This window comes from Choristoneura fumiferana, chromosome 16 (assembly GCF_025370935.1).
Source record: "Choristoneura fumiferana chromosome 16, NRCan_CFum_1, whole genome shotgun sequence".
NCBI classification, from domain to species: Eukaryota; Metazoa; Arthropoda; class Insecta; order Lepidoptera; family Tortricidae; genus Choristoneura; species Choristoneura fumiferana.
This window is the reverse complement of record NC_133487.1, coordinates 344,284-370,086: the sequence shown is the minus strand read 5'-3', so window position 1 is coordinate 370,086 and position 25,803 is coordinate 344,284. Positions and strand designations below refer to the sequence as shown.

The 25,803-nt window shown below is 38.9% G+C and overlaps 1 protein-coding gene across 1 annotated transcript in view; it reads left to right on the top strand.

The window, feature by feature from the left end:
- Tomosyn (syntaxin-binding protein tomosyn) overlaps window positions 1–25,803 on the top strand; it is a 446,939-nt gene that overhangs the window by 361,419 nt on the left and 59,717 nt on the right. The window contains exon 4 of the mRNA XM_074099246.1: window positions 4,384–4,518. Coding sequence (XP_073955347.1) covers window positions 4,384–4,518 — 135 coding nt within the window. The remainder of the gene's footprint in view (window positions 1–4,383; window positions 4,519–25,803) is intronic.

The window sequence follows — 25,803 nt, the reverse complement described above, 5'->3', positions numbered from 1 at the left end:
GAGCTGGGATAATAAATACACGTTTTTAGCTCGCGTGACATTTCTACTCTTGTTACTAGCTCTGTGGTATTACCAGTTGCCGTTATTAATTCTAATTAGAGCGTCAGTCACCGTTGATCCGATTAGACGAGGATAAACCTAGATCAAACAAACATACTCACTCACAAACTTTCACATTTATATAATATTAGTAGGATTTATTTACTAACATCAACACACACAGTATTCGTACATCTCCCGTGTAATCTGACCTCCCGCTGTATCCAAGCGCTCATCCGCCATGACAGTTCAGATAAGCCAATATTATGTCACATCATTAGTAATATGACGATTGTATGTTAATTCAGTTGATTGGGTGAATATTACATTCGATTCCAGTTGGTTTGGTATCATTTGCATAGTGGAATTAGTCCGGCATAGAGATTCATTTTATACAAGCTTTTATTTAATTCGCAATGTTTATTTGTTTGGGTTTATTGGAAGTCTTATTTCTCCTATTTCTAACTATCAGAATAAAATGAATAGGGCGTAATTATTGTCATTTACTTTATTAACCATCGATAGCGTAGAAAATAGAATATCACACGTGTTAGTTGGTCAATTGAGATTACAATTTACAATCGTAAAGTGGTCTGGCCTGCTGCGAAGTGCAAAATTCTAACTTCGTATCTTGCTATACCGCTGTCAGTTATATTATTTAATACGAGAGTGAGAGGGACGGTACGATACGAACTTCGATTTTCGAAATTCGTAGCAGCCCCCCTGAGCAGCTGTCGTAGCCCGCTCTACGATCCGCTACGCCAGCGCTACGTAGCCGCCATATTGTCGATTCCGCACTGCAGCTCACATTGCAATACAAATTGATTCAATAGATTTAGATGTAGCACTTTCGACAGTGCAGTAACCTAACTTAGATAATTAATCATCATCATCATCATGTCAAACTCCAAGGTTTAATTTAAAACAAATTAACGCTTCCTTGTGAAATCAAAATTCCTGACTGATAAATACGCTAACACTTTTTGCAGCTTCTTGTCAAAAAAAAAATTTTTTATTTATTTAACTAAATGGATACTATAGTGCGCCACAGGTCATAATGATTTCGATCCTCCAGGGTGTCAGACACAATTTATTTAGAGTAACAAATCGACTCTTCGAAAATGACGTGTTGTAAACGCTAGTTGTCAGTAGTTGTGTTTTGGCTGTACTTCATTTTCATTCTCGAAGAGTCGAAATGTTTACAAACAACACCACTTTATTGTTTGATCTTTTTTTTTCACAATCTGCACTATAACTCACATTTAAGCTAATGCTAAAAGATAGTGGATAGACCAATCTATCATGTGTACTAATTAAAATTTTGATAATTCAAGTCTGGAACATATCACGAGAAAATGATTAATTACATTCGTCCCTGGTCTCCCCCACTGTTTACGGCGTCGGAGGCATGACTACATCTTGAATCAAAAATTCTAACACTACCGTCTGCTGGAATATTCCGAATACTTACCTAAATTTTAAACAATGGTACAATCACCAGCAATAGTATTTGATAGCACAAAGCAGTCGAAAACTAACGCAACTCTATCTAACTCGCATAACCGTTAGAGCACATGAGATGTTTAGAGTGCTTTTGTCCTCTCCGATACTGTTGCCGGTCTGTACAACCACGCTTGTAGCAGACATGTGTGAACAAGCCACCGCAGCCCACTCTTGATAGCCTTTGTTTCACTAAACCCATTGTCTCCGCACCTCACACATAAACACATAGGTATACCATGCTATGGAACTGCAGCGTGTGCTAAAATTTACGTTATGTACTTTGAGTTTGCTTATCCGGACTTTTACAATCTTTTACCGAGCGGCAAAAAATCTGGCCCTCAAATGTATGCAGTAATAAGTAATTTTGTATGTAGCGTGGACCAAATTTTGTGCCGCTGAGTATATTTTTAACGAGCTTGTGGTACTGACTTCGATCCTCGATCGGGGCATTATTTATGAAGAATACAAAATTCAAATTCAAAACTCAAATGATTTATTCAGTAAATAGGCCGCAATGGGCACTTTTACACGTCATTTTTTAAACTACCAGCGCTTTCGGAAAGACCATCATTGCCAAGAAGAATGCGCCGCAAGAAACTTGGCAGAAAGTATTTTTTTCATTATAATATAATTACAAATAAAATACTTAAAAACTATATTATACAATTAAAGAAAAAAAAATACAAAAAATAATAATAATAAAAATACAGGGATGTATGGGGTCCCTTAGTTACAATACTAAACACTAATTATCTCGAGTTTTGGATGATTAAAAGCTATTTAAGTATGTCTAAGAATATTTATCACTTGCCCAGTACCGATTCAGGAACTCCACATTCGATGGATACGGTATAATTTAACAGGAGATAAGAAGCGGTCAACTGATCCCAAAAATGAGTTACTTACGAGTATTGCATATGACTCCCTAAAATTCAATGTCATCAATACCATTTTTTTATATATCCTTGTTAGAATTATCTACTAACAAGTAATTAAAAGCTCAAAGCCACTCAAAGGGCTATGGAGAGGGCTATGCTAGGGGTTTCTCTGCGGGATAGAATCAGAAATGATGATATCCGCAATAGAACTAAGGTTACCGACATAGCTCGAAGAATTGCGAAACTGAAGTGGCAATGGGCGGGGCACATTGCTCGCAGGACTGATGACCGATGGGGTCAAAAGGTTCTCGAATGGCGTCCGCGGACCGGGAGACGAGCTGTCGGTAGGCCTCCAACAAGATGGAGCGACGACCTGGTTAAGATCGCGGGATCGCGGTGGATGCGAAAAGCACAAGACCGGTCTGAGTGGAGAGCCTTGAAGTAATTAAATATTAACCTTATTGTTATTTTTCTAATCTAGGGCTATCAGGAAAGATGATTAATTGATGAATCGTTACGAATAACACGATAATCGTTACGAAGTTGTTACTTTGCGAAAGTCCATGTCAATGAATAACCCTCCTTCTTCGCAGTCGGGTAAAGATGATCTTCTCTTTGCTTATGAATCGTTACGAAAACGTTAATCGGTGTTGTACTTTGCGAAAGTCCATGTCAATGAATAACCCTATCATAATATCTCTTTTGCTACATCAATTTGTGCAAAACATTAATGTTAATATGCCTATATGTGTGGTACATTTAATAGTCTCTGATGAGAGCCTAGAAGTAAAGCTAGGTGTACGAGTAAAATAAACATACTCATTATGCGCGTAAATGTCCACAAAAACTTAATCACGTAGCTCAGAACGCTTGCAAATTGTTCGGTTAAAGAGAACGAGCTGTAATATTCATGCAAACTCGACATTTTGTATGCAACGGAGCGTTAGCATGCTAAATAAAATAACCAAGAGTTGTTTCAGCTGAATTAATCTAAATCGTTAATATATTTGACCCACATGTGACCCCCTTCCAACACCTGGCTACGAAATTTGACCATGTGACCCCGCTGGCAAGCTGGATCCGCCCTTGATAAGTTACAGTTGTCACTTCTGAAGAAGTTTCTGGCTGATTATTCGAGCGTTTCCACCGTCTCATTTTTCTGGACACTTTTTCGCAAAAAAGACCGAATATTCTGATACAGTTTCTTTAGTTATTCAGTAGAAATACAGTAACTCTATCATATAATCCAAAACGACATGAAAATCTATTACCTATTCGTAAAACTATTCTACATATAACGTATAAAACGTATTCTAGTCACAGGCTCGCGACGTCGAAGTTCCCAAGACGATCCCATAGAGCTTATGGGAACGGAAGCTATACCATGCCCTCGGTACCGCTCTGCTTTCAGAGCATGACATGAGTGCGTGTGAGCTAACTTTGGGGGCGCAGACGTGAACTTGCTTTCGAAATCCAAAAGCTTAATGGTTACTTGACCTGAAATGTATGTTTCAGAACTAAATTATTGTTATTATTATTAAAATTTATGACGGTGGAAGCATTCTACACTTTCCACTGAACGTAGATATAGTTTAGATATAGTTAGTGTTTAGTATTGTAACTAAGGGACCCCATACATCCCTGTATCTTTTATTATTATTGTATTTTTTTTCTTTAATTGTATAATATAGTTTTTAAGTATTTTATTTGTAATTATATTATTATGAAAAATGACATTCTGCCAAGTTTCTTGCGGCGCATTCTTCTTGGCAATGATGGTCTTTCGAAAGCGCTGGTAGTTTAAAAAATGACGTGTAAAAGTGCCCATTGCGGCCTATTTACTGAATAAATCATTTGAATTTGAATTTTGAAAAAACGAGACCAGAAAAACGAGGCGGTTGAAATGCTTCCATCTGCAAATAATCTCTATTGCACAGTTTCTGTATGAGTGTGTTGTCTGCAGGGTGACGTGCCTGCACCTGCCGCTGCAGTCCAAGTGGGTGCATGTGGGCACGGAGCGCGGGAACGTCCACGTCGTCAACATCGAGACCTTCGCGCTCAGCGGCTACGTCATCAACTGGAACAAGGCCATCGAGGTGTGAGTACCACTTGCCGCTTTCTTCTTAACGTGTCACTTCATTGCCACATTCGGTGCCAAGAATCCGACAGTTGGGTTCTTCGAAGACAGTGTTTGCTACAAAGTGGTAGCGCGTAGCGATATGTGGTCGCGAATGTGTTGATATTTATTCCTGTATTGGGCCATCCGGTTGCTCTGCACTGCACTGCTGAGGCTGATTCCAGTGCGTATTTTCTTTACAAACTAGTGTATACCGGGTGTGGCCTGTAATACGAGCAAAAAATTAAAACATAGATCGTCCTCGTCAAACTGAACAACATTAGTTCAGCGACTTTTAAAAATAATGGAGTCTTTGAATCTTCCTTTTTTCATACAAATTAAATACTGCTATCAATATACGCCATCCTAGAACCCAACTGACGTCGTCTGTCACGCTACAAACATCAAGCATTTTGCTTTACATTGCTTCTTCGAATAAACTTAAAAGTGTAGTAATGTAGTGTTTTAAAAGTCGCTGAACTAATATTGTTCAGTTTGATGAGTGTGACCTATCTTTAATTTATTGCTCGTATTACAGGCCACACTAGTTTTTCGAAAAGAAGTGGAGAGAATGATATACTTTAAAAAATCGCTTGTAAGGCAGCAAAAAACGCTTGAAAGAAATATAGAAATATACTACAGGTCTCTACGTCTTATATATCTACGGGTAAACAAAAACACAGTGTTTCGACAGCATCATCTATATCTATTCTATTCTAGTTATATGCTAGCTATATATATACTACTCGTATTTGTTAACAAGCGACAATTATCGCCGGCGATATCGTGCGTCAGTCGGTAATGAGGCGACGTTTGTTAGTGAATGAATTGATCACCGCTTCATTCACTAAAAGCATTCAAATTGGTGTCCGTTTATTTTTGGTGAACACGTAAAGGTTATTGATGTTTAACGCGCCCTTCGATGGATCCTGTGTGACTTTTACTGTTAACAACCTCGTCATTATTATCCACTTCCACAGCTGGAGATAGGGCTCCCCAAAGAAAGTCATTGACTGGGTCGACGCCGCTCTTGCACCTTGTGCAATATCTATTGTTTATGTACATGTTCGCCACTCAAGTACATATTGACCCCAATATCAGTTCTTTCTTCATTAACTTAGAGATTTTAGACATTTCAGCATTTTTCCGTTAGAATTGCAATACTTAATGTTGGAATGGATATTATGTCTCTCTATCCTCACCATATTTCAGACCTGCTGTCAAGACTCGTATTCTTTACTCTCTGGTCGAATTAATTTCCCCGCAGTCTGCTCTTGGTTTTCCAATCTTCTCTTTTATGGTATACTTTGTCTCTAATATGTTATTTTTAGCTTCAAAAATATTGTATAAAAATATGAATTTTAATATTTAAAAGACAATATCCACGCAAATCGTTTCAATCTCATCACGGACAATTTATTTGGGATTCTCGTTTATGCGCATAAAGCTCGTATTTTCAGTAAAAATGCTGACTTTACGTGAGAATGCAATACAGGTTCACCCCATCTCCATAACTTAAGGGTAGTGTAGGTAAATTATCTACCTCTCTCCAAGTCGGGCGGTTGCTCAACGAGATTTGTTCGCAGTCGCAGGGAATCGTAGTAATAAAGTAAAATGTATGTCTACATTTCGTTTCGAATTTTGAAGTGTCTCTTAGTATTGTTTGTTTAAAGCTATTTCTCTTCGAGGTGATTTCTCAGTTTCTGCTTCATATCCATCTTTCTGTCTGACAATAAATAAAAAAGAGCTACTTTCTTTGTGCATAATAGGATAATACACGAAACTGCAATCCAAAACCTGCGATCTAAAACCTTAATTCATACGCAATACATTTTCATTTCATTTCATTTCATAATTTTGTAAGACAGCCGGTGAAATTACTGGCACTTGAGGTATGCCAATCTTAGGCCTCTAGGTTGGCAACGCATCTGCAATACCCCTGGTGTTGCAGATGTTTATGGGCGGCGGTGATCTCTTACCATCAGGAGACCCACTTGCTCGTTTGCCATCCAGTCGAATAAAAAAAATGTATAATAGTTATATCTCGCTTACCGCTATCCCGCGGGTACTATGCATTTTTCTGTGGTAGAAAGTATAGCCTACGTCTCGGGACTCCAACTATCTCCATACCGAATTTCTCTAAAACGGTTCAGCGGTTGAAGTGTGAAAAGGTAACAGACAAACAGACAGAGTTACTTTCACTTTTTTAATATTAGTAAAGATAAGGATATCCAGGATTTTGTTCATCTTCTACCCTTTTCAACTTTTCCCTTTTTACAAGCTTTTATTGTTTCATTGGTTTTATCTGTGGTCTATCTTTAATCAAATCCTGCGAGCCGAATTTAACCCTTTGACTTTTAGCAGTTGGTATGACTAGCAACTTAGTTGTTTGTATAACAACAACAAAGAGTAGATACAGACAAAAGCTTGTATTAAAAATAACATTTTATAAAGGCCTTATTCACGTAGCGGAAAACATGACATCAAGATTTCGTCTCAATGATATGAGAATCAGTATCCTGCACAAATTGTATAGGGTTGCCAGGCTACAGACATCAACCCCGAGGGGAAGTAATCCACGTTCGATGCCCAACTCGGCAACCGCGAATGTGTTTAAGCTTACCACAAGCCACAGCGGACAATGGCTTGGAAGACAAATCCATAAACAGAGCATTTATTATCCTACTCCGCCGGCCTTAAAAACCAATTCGAACTGGCCGTAGTCCCGATAATTCACAGTTGATTTTGGACTGTATTTGTAAAAGGTAAGGTTTAAAATGGGTCGTGTTTTGAGGTAGGTAGCGAAGTCGCATTAAGGGTTTAAGGCCAGTTCACACAATGCCCGGGATATTGGCTCCGTAACGATTGGAAACCGAAAAGCCCGCGTCTTAGTGCAGCTTAACAGTGTCGTTGAAGTTTCAATTGCGAAGGTAATTTGAAAGTTACAAATTAACTTCAGTATTTTCCAATGTTATTGGATTTCGTGATTTTCTGAAGGTTCGGCTGGGCACAAAAAATGTTGAAGGAAAAGAAAAAGCGTGGAGAAGGATTTTTTGCTCAGCAAAGCGGCAGTGTGGCTCAGGCTCACGACAGATATTGAAAAAAAAAACATACGGTATAAAGACATGGGGTATTCCATCCTTGTAATTTAGTTTTTTCTTTGTTTTATTGCTTTAATAGTTTGAAAAGTTTTTATTTGTTTCGAAAAAATGTTTTTCTATAAATTCTTGGCAATGATGGTCTTTCCGGATGCGCTGGTAACATAAAAAGTAACCTGTAAAAGAGACTTTTGCGGAGTTTTAATTTTGATTGCAAACGACAAAGTGAGCTCTGTCACTGTCACTTTTGGACACCCGCAACAATAGCGGATACCAAATACGTTTCCAGTCTATAGAGCTAAGATAGAATACCTCATGTGCCGGTCTAATCACCGGCTACCTTACTTCCGGAACACAACAACACACACACACAGGCACTGCTGCTCGGCACCAGGATTAGTGACTATGGTGATAATGATCACGGCAAACGTTAGACATGGTTTTACCACCCGGTGTCAGCAGAAAGCACTAATTTTATCGCATATCACGCCAGAGATGGTGAAAAAGTACGCTATAAATATCTCCACGTGTCTTCACACACAATAGCCAGTTTACGAGGCGATGCGTATTGCTCGCGGTAAAAATATCAATTTGGGCGTAACAGCGGCGTAATAACGTTTACGGCGCGAGTTACGCCGCGATTTGGCGGGGCGCCGCGAGGGGCAAGTGGCGGAATTAGGGTTACCAGACTTGGGACATTTTGTTACATGTCACGAATTATTGTCTAGAATAAGGTAAGAGATAGATAACATAATTTATTCAATAATTGGCAAGAATGCGGCTGGAATACGAAAACATTGTTTTTTTTTTTATTTTTTCATATAGTTGTTTGTTTGAACATGAAACTACCGTGAGTCTCACTCATATTACATGATAATATATCGGATATCGGATAATAAAGAGTTTAGCTCGACATGTTTCGGTTTCTTTATCAGCATGCAGGTGGTAGGACCTTGTGCAAGGTCCGCCCGGATTGCTACCACCATCTTGCTCGCTTATCCTGCCGTGAAGCAGCAGTGCTTGCACTGTTGTGTTTCGGCGTGGAGAGTAAGACAGCCGGTGAAATTACTGGCACTTGAGGTATCCCACCTTAGGCCTCTAGGTTGGCAACGCATCTGCAATACCCTGGTGTTGCAGTTGTCTATGGGCGGTGGTGATCTCTTACCATCAGGAGACCCACTTGCTCGTTTGCCATCCAGTCGAATAAAAAAAAAATCATCATTATTACGACTTCACAAAAAATGTTTAGAACCCCTTCTTCTGTGATCTTCTAGAGTCCAATGTTATCCTGAATGGACTATAGGGTACAGCCATTCTCAAAGTATGCTCCGCGGAGCTCAGCAAAAATACTGACCATAATTAAAATAAATACTTATGGCGTACCTACTGTTAGGTTACAGAGCACAACCTCCCATTAAATGAATTGTTATTTACTATTTTTAACCCGCGACGCAAAAACAGGGGTGTTATAAGTTTGACCGCTACGTGTGTCTGTCTGTGGTACCGTAGCTCTTAAACGGGTGAACTGATTTGAATGCAGTTTGTTTTTATTTGAAAGCAGGTTTTCTAGCGATGGTTCTTAGACATGTGTTATCAAAATCGGTATAGCCGTTTTTGAGATATTGAACTCTGAAGTGACAATGTCGGGGGTTTCCAACTTTTTGGTGGTTAGGTCTGTGGTTAGGTTATAGAGCTCCAGCAAATATTTAGTTTTGAGTTCTGTTGCCAAAAAATTGCGTGGCCGCTGAACTAGAGTAATTGAAGGGCTGAAGCTGGCGCGTTAGATTCCTTGTCCTGTCGCCCCGCTGCACGCTGCTCTCATCCCGGAAGTATTTCCCCACCTGAGACATTATTTGATTTTAACGGCGCGAGTCGATATTGGACGCGTCGGTCGTGTGTCGTGTCGCACGTGCCGGCGCCATTTCATCGCGCTTGTTTCGCATTTATGGGGGATTCTGTATGAGAGTTGCGTGTAGTGCGTTAGTGATTTGTTTATAAACAACTAGCTAGCGATCCGCCCCGGCTGCGCACGGGCGTAACTTTGGACAAAAAGAAGCGAGTATCAATTCTAAAATCAGAGGCGGTAACGTTTTAAAAATTTTGTTACTAGTAACTCACTGTGTTGAAACCGGCATTCTGCACAGCAATTTAAGTTTTCAATCTGCACTTGGCCTGAGTGGGAACTACAGTTTAATAATAATAATATAATTTATTTCGGAAAGTAGAATCCATATAGTGTTAGTAAAAATAATCTTACGCCTAAGTTAGCCCTCTCGAACTGAGATAAGGCCTATGCTCTGCAGTGATATGTTTATGGACCAGAAATGATAATGATGATCAGTAACGAAAGAGGGGAAAGGCATAGCAATACTCTCTTTATATTTTTCGGTCATGAATAAAACATTATTAATTAAATTTGATGACTCCGGTACCTTTTGCACTCTTTGTTTTATGATCATACTTTGAGCAGACCCTGAAAACATAATAATATCTCACCAGCCCTTTGTGTACAATACAATGTCCACAAAACTTGAAATCAATACAGTCGGGTGCGCAGGTAACTGGGATAATTACCATAATCCTCGCTCCACACTGTCCGGCGCGGGCCGGTAATTGATAGACACTGCCCGGCGCGATAAGGCCGTGTGCGGGGGGCATAACCATAACGACAGGACGGCCGTAACCGTAAGCCGTTACATTTGATAACATTCGAGACAATGGTTATTACCAAGGTGGCGATTTTGAAGTGTTTCGGGTAATATCGGGATCGTTCTAATGCATTATTCGACTTAATTTTGGAAGATACACCTCTCATTTCAATGGGCTATAAACGGACTGAAGTCGGGTGGGTTCCCTTTTCTACACTTTATATGGAAATATGTTCATTAGACGAGAATGCTCTTTCACAATTAATTGTTATTCGATCGATATAGGAGTTACTTTGCGGAGTTCCGTATCAAACTTGCCTTCGAAATCCAAAAGCTTAATGGTTACTTGACCTGAAATGTATATTTCAGAACTAAATTATTGTTATTATTATTTTAAAATTTATGACGGTGGAAGCATTCTACACTTCCACTGAACGTAGATATAGTTTAGTATAGTTTTAGTATTGTAACTAAGGGAACCCATACATCCCTGTATTTTTTTTTTTTTTTTTTAATTGTATAATATAGTTTTTAAGTATTTTATTTGTAATTATATTATTATGAAAAAATGACTTTCTGCCAAGTTTCTTGCGGCGCATTCTTCTTGGCAATGATGGTCTTTAAAAAGCGCTGGTAGTTTAAAAAATGACGTGTAAAAGTGCCCATTGCGGCCTTTTTACTGAATAAATCATTTGAATTTGAATTGACTACGAGTATTAACATGCAAGGCATTTGAACACTATGCGCACAATAACATACAGAACAAAGGCCAATGTTGAACCTAGTAATAAACTAGATTCCTAAAATTTATCCATCCCAAATGACCATCTAAAAACAACCAGCTGGTGCAGGTGGTAGGACCTTGTGCAAGGTCCGCCCGGATTGCTACCACCATCTTGCTCGCTAATCCTGTCGTGAAGCAGCAGTGCGTGCACTGTTGTGTTTCGGCGTGGAGAGTAAGACAGCCGGTGAAATTACTGGCACTTGAGGTATCCCATCTTAGACCTCTAGGTTGGCAACGCATTTGCAATACCCCTGGTGTTGCACTCTTACCATCAGGAGACCCACTTGCTCGTTTTCCACCCAATCGAATAAAAAAAAAACAAATACGTGTCCAATATTTTTTAATTACGTAATTGACGGACTAATTATAATATTTTGTTTACCGAGGGCCCTATTCTCATATTAGTAATTAAGATGATTAACTCAATTACACGTTTTGTTTACAAATCATTATGTTTTGGTGTTTAATTTAATATAACCTATTGTATGTACTTATTAGTCAGTCGTTTTCGATAGTTCCTCAGTCCACTTGGTACGGCCATTTATACGACTTTTACCTAAATATAGTTGTTTTTACATTTGATTGTACCGCATCAGCTGACGAGGCCTTGGCCCGCGACCCCCCGACCCCGACCGCCGACCCCTCGCGAACTAATTATCGAACAGCGCTTTGCTTTTTACTGTATCACTAATTCAAGCTGGATTGGCCTAGCGCTGACAACGTCAACCTTTAGAAGTTCCCAGGAATTCGTCTGATTTTTTACAGTTTAATAACTATAAAATTACATTTGTAATTTACCGTAAACTTTACGGTGAAAGAAAACACTTGCAAAGAAGAAATACGATGGTATACATAATACATGCAGTTTAAAAACTATTCCTGCCATCGTGCTGGCTAAATTTCATGTCACATTCGCCCTTTCTCACTCGCCTCTTAAGTTACTCGGCACGGATAGGCATCATAGAAAGTTGATCCAGATAAACAGTGACAGAAAGCTTTCTGTCAACAACAGAACTCAGTCCTACCGTGCATAAAGAACTGCTACCTCGCAACAAACCCGAAATTCACATGTAGCAGACCACTCTTAATTGCAACAGAACTTGGAGCGCTCATGCATTATTCAGGGCCGACTATTTTTGCTGGAAGTTTCCTGTTCAGCGTAAAAACGCCAAGTGCTCCCGAGGGGCAATCAAGCCCAAAACTACATTGGCCCGGGCCCGGAGGAGCCCGAATTAAAAGGCCATCGCTGTGTCGGAGCCTTTTTACGAGCGCCCGAAAACTGCAGGCGGTGGCGTGACTGCGGCGAATTACCTTTGCAGCTCTACAAATGTAATGCAAATCCCATCGGGAAAAGTCGGAATACGATGGCACCCGAAGTTTCAATCAAGGCTCGGAACCGTTTATAAAATAGCGGTAAATACAGGTTTATTTCGGTTTAAACTCCGAACTTTCATAAGAAAGCGAACGTTTTTAAGAACTTAACTATAACATAACCTAAATAAACCGGTTTATTCGACAAGTGACAGCTGGCCGGCCGGTGGCGGGCGGTGACGTTTATCCTGCGCCGGAATAAACGGTTTTTATTGTTCTAAACCGGTTAATCTGACAAGAACTTTATGGAAATGTTCCTTAAAAACGGTTTAAAAAAACGGTTTCGCGAACGAACCCAAATCAACGTTTTGCGCCAAGTACATGTAACGGTTTGGAATTTAACCGGTTATCCGAGCCTTGGTTTCAATCAATTATTGTATTCAATGAGTGACATTTTTATATACCTACATTAATATGGAACTTATTATTGAGTGTCAAATGTCAAAATGAAAAATGTACGGCTTTAGGATAAGTATATAAGTACTGAAGCTAAATGAGAAAGCACGAAAAATACGAAATTTGCCGATAAAATACGAGAGAGACGGAAATACCATCATATTTACTTCATCTTTGTCTGATATATATACTTACGTCATTATTACTATCTCGCTTCTTTTCGGTCTTATGGCATACCTAATTTGTCTCATTGGCTGCTTTACATCTGTAGGTACGTTTGCTGTGGAGGAAAGTCTTCAAGAACGTATTGTTTCGAAGAGATGAAAATAGCTGGCTTGAGTTTACATTGATCATTAACAAGACACCATCAGAAATGATGATGGTTCTGGCGTTAGGAGATGTAAATAGTTTTATTTGTAGATATTTATTTAACTGAACTTCATTAGGTTCCACCGGAAGACCAGTGCTGGCTCTCGAGCCGGCATTATGCTGAGATAGGTTCGTTTCGTGATAGTTGCTCGCCTACATTGTTTCTTCGTTTGTGTGGTCGTTTTGTAATTTATCACTCCCATATCGAAAATACAAACTGAGACAGTGATGCACAGAAAAACCAGAAAGAAACCAGCACTCGGAAATCGAACCCAGGTCCTCAGCATCCGTGCTGCGTGCTATAACCCCTACAACACACTGCTGGGCAGAAATCTAGACACGCATTTTTAGCTATGCATACATATCTCAGGTTGCTTATTTTTCTACTACGCTACTTAAGCAGCAGCACTAGCGACATCTATGTTTCGTCGACAGACGTCACATTTTTTTGGAACTAACCGCTAACCCAGAAAGAGATGTCGCTACTCTAAGCAATCAAATTAAGATTGGTTTTTTGGTTGGGTCGTTTCCCAGTGCTGGTCTCTTTTTCTGGTTTTTCTGTGCATCCATGTCTCAGTTTATATTTTCGATATGGTTTCACGGGATACCCGTAAAAGTAACAAATTTGGAGTTGAAATAAAAAAATACAAAAGTACTCCAAAAAATCAATCATAATTTATCACTGTCACTAATAAACATTTTTTCTTTCTTTCTATCATTAAAATAGTTAAGATACATCACAATTTGCTCGTGGTGAGGTGATAACAAGTTTATAATTCAAAATGTCTCACTTCAAACATCTTAGAACTGCAAGTACTTTCTCAAAGACGTAAATGAAACTAAAGTTACTATCTCGCTAGAATTCTGCAATTCGAGTGTAAGTGTTTGAAGTGCACTAAGTGCTTTGGATTAATGCGTCTAAGAAGTTGGACTTCTTTGGATATATAAAGACGGCTTCATTAGTTCTGCTTAAAGTTGGAGAGATTGAAACTTTTCCCCAGATAAAGATTTTCGTAACACTGGACAGAAATACTGCGTAATTTAACCTGAACAACTTTTTAATCAAGAGTTTTCAAAAGAGGTTTGGGTATTTTTATTTGCTGTCTAACGATCATTGTTTTTCTTTCTGTGTAGGTAATTGTTTACATTTTAAATATGTTTTATGGGTTTAAAAATGTGTTCAAATCTGTGTAAATGCGATAAACTACTCGTACAAGGTGTAACTACTTAATTGCGAATCCTTTCAGGGCTATGAAAGTAACTTGATGTATTTAATTGCCGTACAAAAGCGTTAAAATTTTATCCAAAATCATAATTTTTTAGAAACTTTACTGAGATCAATAAACTAACTTAGATATAATCTTTTTTGCTCAAATTAATCATCAAACTTCATTAGCTATGTACAGTCGCGATCATAAACTTCAGTTTGAATTTTGATCAAAATTCAAACTCTTAACTTCATTATGAACATCAACTTAGGCGAATTGTAAATATAGCTAGGTTATTTTTATGTTCGTTTTACTTCAATTGTACCTCAGAATAATGCGTGAGCAACATAAGTAAACTACGTCAACTTTTAACTGGATAACTTCTCATTTAATCCGTATTATGGCGGACATAACATGTTGTCGTGCTGTGTCGGATAGTAATTAACGTCACGAAAGCGGGCAGATTTAATTAAAATGGTGTTTGTGGCGCCGGCACCAGATTCTCCGCGTGCAATTTGTTTGAGCTAGGCCGTCGATGCGTGAGAGTCGATTACGGATATGAATTTACATGCGGGCTCGGGACTCGAATAAAATTGTTTCTGTTTGACAGTTTTGCTATATCTTTAAAATAGCAACGTGACTGATATATATATATCCTGTAGAACTCTAAAGGTTAGGTTAGGTTTGTTTTATAACAATTCGGAAAATAAATGGATTCAGATAAAAAAGAGTTATGACAAACAATATATTATAACAAATATTACATTATGACTTTCAACAATGTTTCACCGTTTCAACCTTAGGTCACGTACGCACTACATATTATATTATTATGCACTAGCCGCACGGTTTCACGCACCGTCACTTTCTCAAGCGATATTTTGAAGAGGATGGTACGCTAAAACCGGGAACGCCAAATACTACTCCAAATTTGCTAATTCCGATTTTCAAAACTCCGATTTTCACAATTCCTGACATATAATTCCGATTACTTAAAAAACACGAAATTTATTTTCCGAATTTCAAAATATCCATTTTATATATCCTTTTCTTATAACTCCGAAGAATGAAAAACACGAAATGTTATTGGCCCGAAGCACACTATTCCGATTATCAATTGTCCGAAATGACATTGTTAATTCGGAAATATGACATTTGGCAAACTAAACTTCGTGGTTTTAATAATCGGAATCTTGAATCTCGAATTAATATCAATCAATTTAGGTAAATTGACCTGCATAGGTTAGGTTAGGTCAGAATTGCGTCAAAACTGCGCAGAGCTCCGTCGAAATTGTGACATTGCTGAAAATGAATCACAGTTACTACTGTTTTAGGCCAATCTAACCTACATAGCTTACGATAATAAGTCTGGATTTATTATTGATCGGTGTAATGAAATCAAAAATCAAATCAAAATAGAAATGTCTTTATTGCGGTTATGGGTAATAAAGTTGATAGACAGCAATACATAAAGAAACGCCATATATTGCCTGCTAGAGGCGTACAATATTTTTGCACACTACTTAAAATATAATAAGATAAAATATGACAAATTCAGTAAAGACACATTAGAAAAATAAAATAATCAATAATTTAAAATATCCAGTAATTTCAACAAATATACAAATTAAATGTCAATAAAATATTAAAATTACTTAACTAGTCCATTTACAGTATCATACATAAAAAAATCAGATAAACTATACAATTGGCAACTAACCAATTGAACAAATTCTTCTTAAAAGTTATATAGTATTAAGTATAGTATAGTATTATGTTAAGGTATATAGTATTTTCATGTCGAGTGGTAAATGAGTATATATTTTAGCACACATGCATATAGCACTGCTTGCTAACAGCGCCGATTTGGCCATGCGCTTTAAGATATCGTGACCATATTTAGTTTTTAGTCTTTCCCTCGGTTGTCTACTAGCAAACAGTGCAGGGTTGCTTTTAACAAATAGGCAGATCTCATGTATATACAAAGCTGGAAATGTTAAAATTCTGAGTTTTTTGAATAATGGCTTACAAATGATATTCGGAATTTTGAAATTCGGTATTTTAGTAATTGGAATTCGTATTTTTGACATTTTGGATTATTATTGAGTCGGACTTCTTATTGTTCGGTGTATTAAAGTTCGGAATTTTGAAAATCGTAATTTTAAACCTTAGATATTTTTAATTTCCGGATTTATGAAGAATCGGAATAGTCATAATAGGAGTTTTAAAACATTCGGAATTATAAAAATCGGTATTTTGAAATTCGTGATTCCGACTTTCGGAATTTAGTTTTTCGTATTTATGTAGTGTACCCGCTAAAACCGCGTGGTTAGCCATAATGCGTACGTGGCCTTACACCAATTAATTCGTATGAGCGTGTATCTGGCTCTTTATATGCTACAGAGCGAGCGAGTGTAGCCAAAAATAGGGATCATCGAATAAGTTAATATGATTGTACAATATTAACCGGACCATAAATTAATTACAAAATGATACCGATGCAAATGCAATATCCACTCTATCCCGTCGAGTTAAAATCCTCATTCCAATAAAGCTTTTGCCAAATAATTGCATCAATATCCCGATTTCATTTGAAACTTTGTGCCTTTGGTAATAGAATAGAGTTTTGATGAAGCTAAAACGTGTACGGTGTAGTACTCTCGGTTTGCAAACAGATATCGATTACCTATTAATTATCCTTGTAACACAAATTACTGCTTTATTAAAGCGTGTGTTGTGCCCTGATATAGTTTCATCGTTAATCGAAATTATGTACTGTCGAGGGCATACATCTATCGCCATAGTGTCATGTACCGGGTGTGGCCTGTAATATGAGCAAATATTAAAACATAGATCATAACTACTACTCAAAATGGACAACTAGTTCAGCGAGTTTTAAAAATAATTAGTTTTTTAATTTTTATTACACTTTTAAGTTTATTCCAAGAAGCAATGTAAAGCAAAATGCTTCAGTTTGTACCATGACAGGCGACGTCACTTGTGTTCTAGGATGGCGTACGTTGAAAGCAGTATTTAATTTGTATGAAAAAAGGAAAATACAAAGATTCCATTATTTTTTAAAAGTCGCTGAACTAATGTTGTTCAAATAATTTATTGAATCAGGCGTTACTTTGCGGAGGTCCATATCAATGAACTAAAATAATTTCCTTGCTCACCCGCGAACTTACGATAGCTAAGCTTATGCAAAATATGCGTGTTCATGCAGTTCCTCCACCTCCACACTGTAAGAACACACACAAATCACACAAACCCATCTATCACCACCACCACACTACACTGACGCATATATAATAACGTAGATATTTGGAATATAGTTGAAATGAATTATTGGCATAATCAAACATTGTTACCAAACCAACCCTAATAATTCAACTATTCCGCGGGACATCTAGAGCCCAAACCTACTCGTATCACAACGACAAATAATCCTCCTTAGTATTGCATAGTATAAAGGGACGTAGGGCGACAAAATAACTAATTAATGTAACCCATTACTATATTTATACAATACCTACAGAGTTTAGTACCAATTCCCGGGCTGTAACGAACGAGGGATGCGATTAAACGGTATCTATTTATCGATGTAGTCGATCTCGATGACATCGTAACTGTGGTTAATATTCGATTATCGAAAAAACACAATCGAAGTCGTTATTTATTAACTGCCTGGAACTTTCCAAAAATAACCGTTGTTAGGCAGTAGTCTCACCGCCGGCGAGGAAACGATTGGCTATCGACTATTTTCTCGCTCAAGAAACGAACAAAAGATATAAGTTCCTGTGTGAGTAAAAGAGACATATATATTAATAGTTGATCGCTGGCGGTTCACACTGCCGGCGAGAACTCGCTTTACATCTTTTGTCGCAGCGACAAGAGCTATAAAACTCGCTGAGCTATAAAACTAGCTCAGCGATACTCGCTTAGCGCTGTTAGCTTGGCGGCCGCCCGGCTCAAGCGAGTGGAGCGAGTAATCGCCCGTGGTGCTCGAACACTAGCTTTTCACTGCTCGCCCACTCGTTTCTAGTTACTCGCTCTGCTCGCTTCTCGCTCATCGTCGACGGTGGGACAAGTGCCTTATGTGATACTTTCGCATTTAAACTGTACTTTATTACCACTGCTTTATTATTGATGACATAATATGTGGTGTCAGCATCAACTTTTACTGAAACTAGTGTCTACGTCCAGCCCAACTACTATTCTCGTAGGGTTGGGACTTGGGACCATTTATTTCTTAAATAATAAAGCTAATTTTTGGATGTGTTCCAACGGTATCGTAGAGCCCTGCGAGTCCATGCATCCATCCTAGCCTATATACGTCCTACCGCTGGGCACAGGCCTCCTCTCAGAACAAGAGGGCTTGGGCCATAGTTCCCACGCGGCCCTGCGAGTAATGAACTTTATTCATTGTGATTTATTTGATTTAATCTTAAACTGACTGGTATAAAACTGGATACGGTGGATAGGAACAGACGCGGAGAGCGTAGCGCCGATGAGTGACGCCTTTGTCCAGCAGTCTTCCTCTTTGGCTTTGGGCTTTGTCTTTCGCCTGATCAATAATGATGACGTCATGATTCGTGGAAATGGTTATTTATCGATATTGTTGTTGAAGGTGCAAGCTTAGCCCTAGTTCCTTATATCACGTATCAGCGCTGTAAGTTTTGACGGGAGGTCGTAAAGTTTACGCGCCGGGGACAATGGCCCTCGAGGCTTACTGCCTGTTGCCGCGCACCGCGGCGTAAACATGCCCAAGTGATGGCTCTTCAGAGCTAATAAAAGAGCTCATAGTTGCTAGTTGCGCCTGCGCTTCAAGTTTGAAACCAATACATTTAACGAAGCCTTATTTAACAGACTTTTAATTTGCTTATGTGTCTTTCCAGACGTCCGTCTATCGAAATACCGAATTTCATCCAATTTTTCCAGCCTTTTTAGCGTGTAGTACCTAGCAAACACACACACACATGTACGAATGCACGTAGACAAAGAAAGAACAACAGAAAGTGGGAATAAAGACAGAAAGAAATAATTTATTTGCTCATAACACACAACACGCACTTACCATTTGATGTTAAATTGAAATTATTATTATGGTTGCCGCAAAAATCAGCATGCCAAATTATAAATCGTAATAATCAAATGGATTATGTAAAATTACATATGTCATTCATTGTACTAGTAGGGTTAGCAGAATGTTGCCAGGTCTGTCAGAACCAATTTCCGCAGGCATCAAGTTAAGTTTTGAACATGCAGTCTGTAAATTGCCGCGCGACTCGCCGGTCGTGAACACCACATTCGCGGACTACGTAGTTCCCTTTACGGCGTTTACGTGACCAAACCACATTTCCAAGATCAGCTACACCGAGATTCGAAAGACCAATGAAAACGGTAGAAATAATAAATGCTTACCAAGTTTTGGATTTACACACACACACACACGCACACGCACACGCACACGCACACGCACACGCACACGCACACACGCACACACGCACACACGCACGCACGCACGCACACACGCACACACACACACACACACACACACACACACACACACACACACACACACACACACACACACACGCACACACAAACATCACGCCTGTATTCCCAAATGGGGTAGGCAGAGCACACGAAACGTTTTGGATTTACACACTTTTTAATAGATTCACAGTAATATTAGACGCATACACAAGCAAATAAAACTGACATATATAGTAAAACAAAAACTATAAAAATAGCCAATAAAAAAGAGTACAAAAACATAGTTAAAAAAGAGGTCTGTCGCCAACAACTCCAGTCCGTATTTTCACGGATTTAGATCGGATTTGGATCGTTGCGTTGTACATATTAAGAACATAACCGCTCTTAAGAGTAGGCCGCGGTCGCATGAAATCGCTCGTCGCTCGTTTCCAGTGTCAAATCTGGTCACGTGACATATAGCGATAAAGCTGAAATTGTTGAGCTTTATCGCTGGAAAAAAAAACTTCTACAATTTCGACAAAAACATTGATAATTACTTTTTTCATTCACTCCAATTTCTTTTATTTGTACTAATGCCACGACTGGTACTAAATTAGATTAAGAAATCAGCTTCCAAGGCCAAGATCAATCCTGCAAGAAGCCATCTTGTCGCTGCTGCTCGACGCGGCGACTTTACGCTACTTTTTGAGTCGCGGGTCAAAATCGGTTTCAAAATTGGGTCACGTGACCAGATTTATCGCTGCAATCGAGCGACGAGCGACTGCATGGAGCCGCAACTTTGTTCGCACAGGTCCAACTTTGAGAAAGAGATCACTCGTCGAATCCGACTCGGCTGGGCAGCGTTCGGGAAGCTTCACAGTGTCTTTTCGTCCAAATTACCGCAGTGTTTGAAGTCAAAAGTCTTTGACCAGTGTGTGTTGCCAGTGATGACATACGGATCTGAGACGTGGGCGCTAACGATGGGCCTCATGAGAAAACTCAAAGTCACTCAGAGGGCTATGCTCGGGGTTTCTCTGCGGAATAGAATTAGAAATGATGATATCCGCAGTAGAACTAAGGTTACCGACATAGCCCGAAGAATTGCGAAACTGAAGTGGCAATGATGGGATGGGGTCAGAAGGTTCTCGAATGGCGTCCGCGGACCGGGAGACGAGCTGTCGGTAGGCCTCGTTAAGGTTCGTAGTTAAGACCTAGTGACCGCGGGATCGCGTTGGATGCGGAAAGCACAAGACCGGTCTGAGTGGAGAGCCTTGGGGTAGGCCTATGTCCAGCAGTGGACGTCTTTCGGCTGACATGATGATGATGATGAACTCATTATAGTTTCTGTGTAATGTTTACCTTCATATCATAAAAAGATTAACGACATGACGCACAATGGGAGCACGCCGCCGAAACAAAGGCACACCAACTCGACCGTAAGAGTAACAGGACCTTTCGTATTCAATTCAGTTAGAATTATCAAAAATGACGTGGTCATTCCACTTCCAAAATTAATGCTTACAATTACGAGTATGTTGTATGAGCTTTTCCTAGTGTTATGCGTAAGTTACAGTTACTTCTGATAATAAAATAACTTAGTAGATGTTTGGCTTAAAGTGGTCTAAGCACTTCTTAGTCTGGACAGTCCCACAGGTTAAATAATTAGGTATCCAATTTACTGTCTACATTTTAACTTATTTAGTTACAGCATTTAAACTCTACTGCATTCATGAAAGAACTGTAACTGACACGTAATTTAACGATATAAAGGCGAACCGAATGAATATGCGTATTTTCCAGTTCAATTTTGAAGCAATTTATGTTTCCATTCAAGCCGTGTTTGCAAAGTCGGATATGCATCGAGCTTGATTGAAAACGACTCATTCAGTTTAACTTTTCCAAAAATAATTGCCAACATAGCTGAATGTACCTACAGCTGAATTAATTGAAATATTTTGTGTGTTATAGAGATACTAAGTTGTTGTTATTTATTTTAGACTTTACCCGCTGCTTCGCACGCGTAATGTATTAGATACAACAGTTGAATTAAAATTCCGGGTTTTTGCTATATTTCAATGGGGAAAAAATATTTGGCGTATGCTGCATTTGGAATTCTGTCACTATAATACCGTTTTTGTCAGACTTAAAACCTAAAATTGCTAAAAGTGGCTTCGAAGCGGTAACGTTTCGTGTGCTCTGCCCATTTGGGAAGGGAGCGCATCTGAATATCGAATGCTAAAATATCGAATGGGTCGGGAGGGGGTCGAAAGGTTTATTTTCTGAAACCGTAAACTTCTCAGGATTCATTAAAACGGTATCATATAGAACCCTTTAGGTTAGGTTAGGTTACATTTATAACAATGTAAAAAAATACAGTCTTAAGAAAAATACCTTTTCGATATTATGACCCATTCGATATTTTAATACATTCGGTATTTTAACATTCGATATTCAGATATGTACCCTTTGGGAATACAGGCGTGCGTGATGATTGTGTGTTTGTGCATTTGGAATTTTTAGACTGCGAACACAAAAAAAGGCATAAAAAACAAACAACCCGCTTAAAAGAATAGTGTACTAGATTGTACTGATAATTCTGAGCAAGCATACTGCTTTCAGATTTTCAGTTATTTAATTAACACCTGTATATCATTAGTAAACGGTCCGCTTCAGAGCATTTTCTGCAAACATCATTTCATTCAATAACTTTTGTTTTATAACGTGTTTTCTTCAACCCCTATGGATATTCTGATTGTATTTGTACGTTTTGAAAGTTTCCAATTACGCTGTGGGCACGGTGCGGCCCCGGGGGTGGGGGGCGCATTAGCGATGCCCAAGCGTGGGCCTGATTCACGGCGCGTGACACGCGGCTTACGCAAATAACGGCGGGCTTACCATGACTAATGGGGGAAAATACAAGTTTATACTCTTTTTAATAAAGCTGGATTTATGATAGGGTGTTTTAATGAGTTGTGTGATAAATTAATGAAATCCGCGGGTTTACTCATAGCAACTCGTGATTAAACTGTTTTGAAGACAGTAAGTAGGTAGGTATAGGTATGTATTTTTCATAAACGCAAAGTTACTGCGATTTGCACAAGTAGTATTTTGCTACGATATTCTTTGTTATTTATTACGTACCTGTGGGCCCTAGAAATAGAATCGTATCAGATATGTATGCACGCTTTGTTGTGTCAGATATTGTTCACGAAATATTTAGTTTATTTAAAATCCGATAGATGTTACTGGGATCGAATTAGATGGCGCTATCGTTTGGTTGCCTCAGATCCTATAAATATAAATATAAATAAATAAATATCACGGGACAATTCACACCAATTGACCAAGTCCCAAAGTAAGCTTAGCAAAGCTTGTGTTATGGGTACTAAGCAACGGATAAATATAATTATATAGATAGATACATACTTCAATACATATTAAACACCCATGACCCGAGAACAAACATTCGTATTTTTCCTACAAATAACTGCCCCGACACGGGAATTGAACCCGGGACCTCAAGCTTCGCAGTCAGGTTCTCTAACCACTAGGCCATCTGGTCGTCTAAAAAAGGAATATTCCTATAAAAGGAAGAAGTTTTTTGTTGTTGAATATACTTTGCTACGAATGTAAACTGTGTGGAGTTTCATTTTATGAACCCTATAGTGGACCTCTTCTTTTTGGATTGTACGGGCATTGTACAGATATTAGTGCTGGTAACTAGACATTGATATCTGTAAGATTGTTTTTTATACAGCTAAGTAAGTGTCCCGATTGTTGTAAAAGGTAATATCTTCATCAATTAACAGTCAAACGGAATAACTAACAGACGTAAACAATATAAGCGGCACGGTCCGGTATGGCGGTCACGCACGGCGGCCGGCGCAATTTGTTCACATTACCGCCGCTAGGGGCGCCCCCATGAATACCAACACAACTGATCACCAGCATAGACAATTTGTATACAAATTGAATCAGTCATCAGCGAAAGAAGTATAGATACGTTTTCTGTTAATAGATAACGAACAAAAAGCAGAGTGAGAACGCGTGATTTTTCTTTGTTTTTCTGATAAATAAAGGCCACTGGGAAAATCTTATCTCAATGAGGGCTATCGTTTTTTGTCTCACTAGATGGCGCACTGTTGCATGAGGTTTTTAAGTATGGCTTTCAAAGTCTGTTATTACGGGCGTGAAAACAAAGTTTAGATTAAAATCATATTTAATACACATTAAAACCGTACCATAAAAATATCGAGCATGCCGCATAGTCCCCGTTTTGTTCGGAAAAAAGGGAGGACAAAGGTTTCTGAAAGACAAAACTGTCTCAAAACACAGACATTCATTGCCCCGGAACGCATATTTGCCATAATTAATTGCAAAATATTCACAAAATTATTTATATTTATAAATAAACCCGCGTAGCTCACCCAAAACTATGAGATTTGACATTTCGGAGACCTCACGCTACACTAGCGCCTCCAGCGGCGAATTCATACGCGATAGCCCTCATTGAGTGCTATGCTCAGTTTAGTAGTGTCCAGATTTACTTATTGAACTTAGCTTAAACTAGAGGCTGTATGTTCTAAGGCTCGAGCGCTCGCGATCTGATTTATTATGTCCTAGCCTCATCCTCTACCGTTAGATAAAAAGCGGCCAAGTGCGAGTCGGACTCGCGCACGGAGTTATGAGATACCTGGTGACAGACGGACGGACAGCGTAGTCTTAATAATAGGGTTTCCGTTTTGACCCTTTGGGTACGGAACCATGAAAAGACTGGTAAAAACGATTATGATTCCAAGTGCGTTAGACAAAGTAGCTTCAGATTTAACGACTAAATATATCTAGATTAATTAATTAATTAATTACCCGCATCCTTTAAGCTTGGCACACCGCAAAGTAGTTTAATAATTGTAAAGCTCCGAAAATAACACCTGAATCTATCGATGGTTAACTTAAGGCAGAGGCGATTTAGCGACCACTTGCATTGAGTTGGAAACTGAACCTTACTGCTTTCATAATACGTCACAATTTCCATTGTAATTATTGAAAATACGACTAGCTTTAAAAATATTCTTTGTCTGGTATATATTCGATAGCTGCTTTTGATACTGTGGTAGTATGCTCCAATAAATGGGGCCTTATAAAGGGTTAATATCTAAATTTTACTTTTCCAACATATTTGCTAATAATGATGGATATTTCCGCGCCCGCCTTGTCAGAAGATACACTCTTCTCGGAAAATCAGACAAGCAGGCAACCTCTTCGTAATAAGAGACGTTTACTACCAGAAACCAGTAGCTACTGGCTACTAACTGCACCGCATACTTCCAGCTCGATCTCTTCCCTCATAACTTGAATGCTAATTTTTTAAAAGCTTCCTCGGAACACAATATTTTAGACTATCGCGGACATTACTATAATTTAATGAATTAAGTTCGGGTTTTGTTCCGCGTACCTTGATTTTAGATCAGCTCGATATTTCGGCACAGTTGTATGCGCCATGATCACGAGACGGTTGTCTCCCAGCTTCCTCGGAACTTCCAAAAGTTCGTGATAACGAGGCGAGTTACCCGGTGGCGGCGAGTGTTCGGTAGCGGCGAGTTGGCCCGGTAGCCGCGGCCCGCCCTTGACCGGCTTTGCCGTTAAAAGCTCTACCTTTGGCCGCACAAAGCTTTCGACACATTTACCTACTGTTATAGGTGTAAGCACTGTTTGCTGTGGGTTAATGAAAGTAGGGGTGACAATCGCAGACAATTAATTTTAATAGGATATATTTGGAAAACATACAATGACACACAGCCTGCTGTATGCCAAGAGTATTTTCCCGAGACGCGTGGTGACATCGATCAGAATCTCAGGTCTACAATGTATTCGAACTATGAGAACTTTTCTAATTTCAAATGTTTCTTAATCTT